This window comes from Arachis ipaensis, chromosome B03 (assembly GCF_000816755.2).
Source record: "Arachis ipaensis cultivar K30076 chromosome B03, Araip1.1, whole genome shotgun sequence".
Taxonomy (NCBI): Eukaryota; Viridiplantae; Streptophyta; class Magnoliopsida; order Fabales; family Fabaceae; genus Arachis; species Arachis ipaensis.
Window position 1 is genome coordinate 129,289,555 of NC_029787.2, and position 6,829 is coordinate 129,296,383.

The window sequence follows — 6,829 nt, forward strand, 5'->3', positions numbered from 1 at the left end:
AGTTCGCAAATTTTTTTTTATTAATAAACCATTAAATATTAAATAATATATAATTTTACAATCATTTTAATAAATTTATAACTTTTAAAAAATATAAAAAAATTATAATTTTTAAATTCACAGACATTAAAGTCTTTATAATTCTAAAGATTAAAGTACTATTTTGGTCCCCAACATTTGAGATGAATCCTATTTTAGTCCATAATATTTTAATCGTCCTAACTTTATCCTAAAACAGTAAAACTTTTAAATTGGCATCAATATTATCCCACTGTCAAATTCTTTACTAACACTTAACAAAATTGATGTACTATTAATAATGCTTTTGTTAAAACTACAGTTTGCTTAACCCCCTCTCCCATCATCACCCTCTCAACAAGTTCAAACTCTATTTTTCTACTCCCTTTTTCTTCTCTCTTAAACCCTTCTTGGAGAATTAATAGTGTGAAAATGAGAAGAACAATTAGGGTGACCATAGATACTTATGGTCACGCTAAAACTGTGACCATAGATTAGACTATGATCACGGTATAAAATAGGGGTGACCATAGAGTAACCTATAGTCACAGTAAAAAAATGTGGCCTAGAGTGCCAAAATTTGATCGCTGCATCTATGACCATAGATAAAAAAAAATTCTGACCATAGGTCTATGGCCACGCTAGAATAGGCCACAGTGAAAAAATTGTGACTATAAGTCAAAAACCGTGACCATAGACCTATGGTCACTCTTTTCACTAGCTATGGTTATAGTTTTTCACTGTGACTATAGACCTTTTCTTTGTAGTGCTTAATGAAAATTTCTACTAAGCTAACAACTATTCCAACTAATGAAAGATGATTAAATAACATAATCATTCACACAAAAAGCCACTATCAGAATAGTAAAAAAAGATTTTTAAAATAGTAAAATAAAAGATGTTCAAACTATAACTATTATAAAATAATTGTTCATTAAAAAACCCACAAGGTGGACCATTCAAAATAAAGACTAAAGAGGAGGAATCTCCTCGTTCGAAGTCATGTTGAAAATGTCTTCAGGTTGCACGGAAGAAGTCAGAAAAGTCTCAGGCTGAGAAGAGATGGGTTCATCTTCCATCCGGGTTGGAATGCTCTAAGAGGCTCCCTCAACTCGGACTTCTGAGGTCTTCGAGTCAGGCATCGGAGTGTCTTCATCGTCTTTAGGGATAGGGACAATCTTTCCATCAACCACAATATTATCAGGGCTAATAAGGGAGATGTCCGCCTCGAGAGCAACAACTCGAAACTGAGCCTTTAGAATCACCATCTTATCTACCAAGTCAAGCTTCTCTCCGAAGACTCTAGTATAAATCTCCTCAGACTTCTTTTTTAGGCCCTCCACCATGGCTAAGGTGGCAGCCTTTGCCTGTTTTACTCTCTCCCGAGATTTTTCAAAGTTGGACAAAAGTGACTCTTTCTCGTCCTTCAACTCCTTTTTTGACTCCCTTAAGAATGCCACTTCAGCTTAAAGGTCAGACAAAGCACACTGGATGGCGCCAAGATGAGTCTTTTTTAACTCCTTCAACAATGAAGTACACACCCCGGTATCATGAATTCAACCTCAGACAAATACTTGAAGGTGGTTCTTCACAGAAACATTATCCCTACTAATAGAACTATGGAAAAGGATGTGTTTTTTGGCCCAAGCCATTACATCAAAGCCTTGCTCATAAACACCCCCTAATTTGGTGGTCTTTCGTTTCTCAGACTTTGGCTTGGGATTGGAGGGTGGAGAAAGAGTTGTTTGTTTTACCGAGCTAGAGGGAGGAGGAGTTCGTTGAGAAGTCGGATCAGCTATTATTTTTACCGAAGCAGACGGTCCCGAGTCCGACTTAGATGGGGAGGAGAGATCAACAGATTTACTAGCCACCTTTAGTTGTGTGCTCCGTGCAACATTCTTTCTGGCAGTCAAAGTATTTTCATAGCAATTGATTTAAGAGACATTTTTTTTGCACGACATCAAAGCCGAATTACATTAAGGTAATTTCACAAATACATATTTACAAGAAAAAAAACTACCTAGCTCGGATTGAATTTGAATAGAATTTTCCAAAAATTTGTTGGTGTCCAAATGAGGAGCTCAGCCCCAGTGCTCCTGAAAAAGAGCAATTACACTCTTCTCAACCTCATCTAAGTCGTCCAACCCATACCTAACAATTACAGGGACCTCCTCCAAGTATAAAGGAAAAAAGGGCTTGTGCTTCTCATCAAGGAAGAAATGTTGCACATCTTCAACAAAGTGGAGTTTAAAAAAGTAATTTTTGAAGTAATGAAAGAAATCATCAAATATGACAAAGACCTTCCTTCACTGAACAGTTCGAAAAGAGATCCAGCATTGTTTCTTAGAGCTAAAAGGCTTCGTAAGAACAAAAAGATAAAAGAAAATTTTAATAGAAGGAAGGACATCAAGTGCATGGCACAAAAGTTGATAAATTTTCAAGAAACCCAAAGAGTTGGGATGAAGTTAGGAAGTGGCGTCATTACAGAGCTTAAGGACCTCGGACTCAAAATCAGAAAAAAAAAATGCTAACTCCCAGCTTCGTGAAAAAAAAAGTCATATACGTAAATAAAGTGATATTTTAACCTATTTAATTGGGAAAAATAAACTCTCTCTTCAGGGTCAGCCACTACAATTTCATAGTTTCTCTCATCCTCCCGACTTAAGCATAGCCGATGATGTCTACAGAAAGTCAAAAAGTCTCGGCATACTCTTTATCAATAACATGGACAGAAGTAGGTATGGATATATCTACCCAAGTCAGGTCGGACGGAACTTTAGAATACATGTTGTGTATTACAAAACGAGACATAGAGGCTATACCTACAACATAACAAACACAGGAAAATCGTAACAAGTCAAGTATATTAAAGCAACTGCAACAATTATAAGAAGTTGAGTCATCATCAACAAACACTTATAGAATCTCATACATATAACAACTACATTTACATTACCAAAAACAAAAATGGCGCCATCTTCAGTAGCTAAGGTGACACCATTTGGGGACAATACTGCATAAAAATCTCACACTCAAGACTCACGATAACCATTAAAAGTTCAGATTCAATAAAGAAAAGAAACAAAGTTTTTTCAAAACTTCTTCAAAAAATAAAGCAACAACACCACTCATAGTACAAGAAAATAGAGACATAAATTCAAAAAAGATAAGAAACGCTAACCTTGAAGGAACGCAAATCAGAACTGAGCGTTTAAACAGCAAAGACCAAGGTTCTGAAAACCGGACCGGATCGGCCGGTTCAACCAGTTTAACCGCGAACCGGCGATGCAAACGGTCCGTATTGTTTTAAAAAATATATTTTAAAAATGCAACCCGACCCGACCCGTTCGTGGAGCACCCCACCCCCTTCTTCCCCCGACCCCCATTCATTCATGATTTATCTCACTATCTCAGTCTCACAGTGAGTGAACCCTAGCCACCCTCTGAAGTCTGAACCCTAGCCGCCCAGTCGCCCTCCATCGTTGCTGCGGTCTCAGGTTGTCAGCGCCACCGCCGTCGCCTGGTCCTCAGCCCAATAGCCCTCTATCGTCGCCTGGTTCCCTGCCCAGTAGCCCTCCATCTCCATCGTCTTCATCTTCTCAACACCAGTAGCCATCTCATCGTCTTCATCGTCGCGTGGTCCTCAACACCAGTAGCCTTCCATCGACCCCAGGTGAGTGACTCGTCCTCTGCTCATCTTCTTTGTTCTTCGCCTCTGCTCATCTTCTTTAGTATAAGAAACATGAAGTTGATACTCTGTGAACTTCCTCTGTGAACTTAGATTTCTGTTCTTTTTTCTGTGAACTTCCTCTGTGAACTTCGATTTCTATTCAATTTCTGTGAACTTCTTCTGTGAACTTCCTTTGCTCATCTTCTTCGTTCTTCGTTCCTCTGCTTTAGGTTAAGAACATGGTTAATTTTTATGCTGTTAATTTTTATTGTTAATTTTCATTGTGTTGTGGTTGTTTTTAATTTCATTGTGTTGTAGGTGTTATTAATTTCAGTTATGAAAAATAGTATTAATCAAGAAGCAACTAATGGTGTCAAAAATAATTCAAGGGGTCAAAAATCTTCAGAAACAATTTCACTGATGGTGTTTGCAAGTACCAGGTGAAAACTCTTCAGACTACCCCTACTTTTGTTGAGGAAGTTCAAGAAAATAAAGCTGTGGATCTATGACCGAAGATGAAGGAAGAAGCTGAACTTGATGTAAATGAGGAACCTATTCTGAATAGTTACTACCAATCCTCAATTCTGTCTCATGATTCATTGAAATCTGCTTTGGCCAATTACCTTGCTAATAGATTAAGCAGTGCAAGCCTTCTAAGTAACACACTCTTTGATCTTTTTTTTGGGATCTTGAAATCTAACCAAGAAATCATGGATTCTGTGAAGGATGATCTCAAAGCAGTTAAGGAAAGAGACCCTGCTTGCATAAGTCATGTGCATTGCTTCTTGAACTTCAAAGGCTTCTTAGCATGCCAATCTCATAGAGTTGCTCATAAGCTATGGCTTCAAGGAAGACAAGTCTTGGCAGTTATGATCCAGAACCGAGTTTCTGAGGTTTTTGCGGTTCGTATTCATCCCGGTGCTAAGATTGGAAGCGGAATTCTGCTTGATCATGTAACTGGATTAGTGGTTGGTGAAATTGCAGTGATTGGTAACAATGTGTCAATTTTGCATAGTGTGACTTTGGGTGGAATTGGTAAAGCTTCTGGTGATAGGCATCCAAAGATTGGTGATGGGGTTTTGATTGGTGCAGGGACTTGTATTTTGAGGAACATTAAAGTTGGTGAATGTGCTAAGATTGGTGTTGGTTCTGTGGTGATTAAGGATGTTCCTCCTAGGACTACTGTTATTAGTGATTTTGTTATGCTGTTGTTTTGAATTAATTTAGGGGTGATTATTTGTTATGCTACTGTTTTGAATTAATTTAGGAGTGATTAATGATTATTTCTAGTTGTATTGTTGCTGTTTGCACCATTACTCTTTTCACTATTTAACTTTGTATTTTGATAAGATCATAGTTGACATTTCATATGTTTTAAATTTGGAAGATATTTAAGATTTATATTAGACTATAATTATATTTTATGATGTTTATATATAATTTATTTATTATTTTATTCTGAAACGATTTTCCGTTTGAACCATCGGTTGAACCGGCTGGACCAATGAACCAATGAACTAATAGCTAGAACGGTTTGATGATCGGTCCGATTTTCTGAACCTTGGCAAAGACATGAACGTTCCACCCCATGAGCGTAGACAAAATCCTTTCTCTTTAAGATGAAGAAATTTTTTAAAGAAAGAAAATGGACAAACATTTCATAAGAGGAAGCTAAAAAGGAGAAAGAGAAAGAATTTAGGTATATAAGACACAAGAGATAAAAGGGTAAATCCACATGACCTCATGAATGATAGGTGCGGTTCCCAAAGTAACCGCAAAAGTAACGTGCGTCGTATTATAAAGGGACGCAGTATTTCAAAATTTTTCGAAAACACGTTGAGTATTCGACTTACTAAAGACGGTATATCCGATGTGAGAAGCTAAATCTACAAATGCTCGAATTCGATCTTATAAAAGTCTGAAATTAAACAAAAGCACTGTTCATAACTTGGTCCAAATTAAAGTCAAGCCCAAAAGAAATAAAATCCCACCCAATGAAGGTGGCCTTATCTACTCCTACCTAATCTTATAGAGGTCAGGCGCGACGACGGCAGTTCAACTTTACTTATTTGAATAAGTAACTAACTTTTAAGATATCTTTTACCCATATAGAAGGGAGATCTAAACAACTTTTCTAAAAAAGAGAAACGGTCATCCACCATTTAAAGTAAAACTACTTTAAAAGGTAATTATATTTTTTACTATAAATACACTGTCATATTCAAGTATATTCAGAGTTCAATATAAATAAGACGATGTTAAAAGAAAGAATCTAAACCTCACCTCTAAATCCAAATACAACCTAATTTTAGGTAACCCTTGAAACATTATTGTTGTTTATTAAGTTACATTTCTACATGTTTTTACTAGGTTTGAGCCTTTGCCTTGAGGAGAGATCGATCATCGTGTGAAAGTGAAATGAAGCTACACTATATATATGTTATTGTGCCCAACTTAGTAGAACAATGCACGTCATCATCCTATATATCTATAACCTACGATTCATTAATATAGCTTTCGGTTCGATGCCAGAAAAGTTTCCTATGGAAGTAAGATGTTAGGTCAAGCATTCAAAGCGCACTGAATATTGTGTCGATCAACAGTACTAAAATTTAAGTGATGATACTATATCGAACATAGAGATTTTGTCATTATATATATTGTTTATTAAATGTTGTATAAATAATAATGCGAATCCTTCGTGATTGTTGGTTCTGATTTGGTGTTTAGGGTTTAGTTCCATCCTCTACCTATTTTTATATTTTGTTTTTTCCCCCAAGGACCTAGCTCTGGTCCCCAAGTAGCTCAAAAGTAGTGTCTAGTGTCATGTGATGGATCTGCGTAGCTTAAGAGATGCATGACACCAAGCAATCATGGATATATGTCGTCGTGGTGGAAAGCGGTGCCATTAACCTAACATGAATCTTGTTGCCAAAACGCAAAACAAGAAACAACTTCTATCCCATTCTTCTAATAAGTCTCATCGTTTCAGTAACATTTAAAAGTTTTTCTATCATTCATGGATACCTCGTTCTGGTAGGTGAACATAGATTCCGATCCCTCATCTCGTCAAACAGTATTACGATTATTGCGGAATAGTAAAAAAAATATATCATGTTAATTTTTATGATGGTAATTGCT

The 6,829-nt window shown here is 36.6% G+C and overlaps 1 protein-coding gene across 1 annotated transcript; it reads left to right on the forward strand.

The window, feature by feature from the left end:
• Nucleotides 4,204-4,905, forward strand: LOC107633900 (serine acetyltransferase 3, mitochondrial-like). The gene has a single exon (XM_021117466.1). It carries the CDS (start codon nt 4,204-4,206, stop codon nt 4,903-4,905), a length of 702 nt encoding a protein of 233 aa, XP_020973125.1.

Bases quoted from the DNA above. Each gene is read 5' to 3' on its own strand.
- LOC107633900 (XM_021117466.1), top strand. From the start codon at position 4,204: ATGAAGGAAGAAGCTGAACTTGATGTAAATGAGGAACCTATTCTGAAT.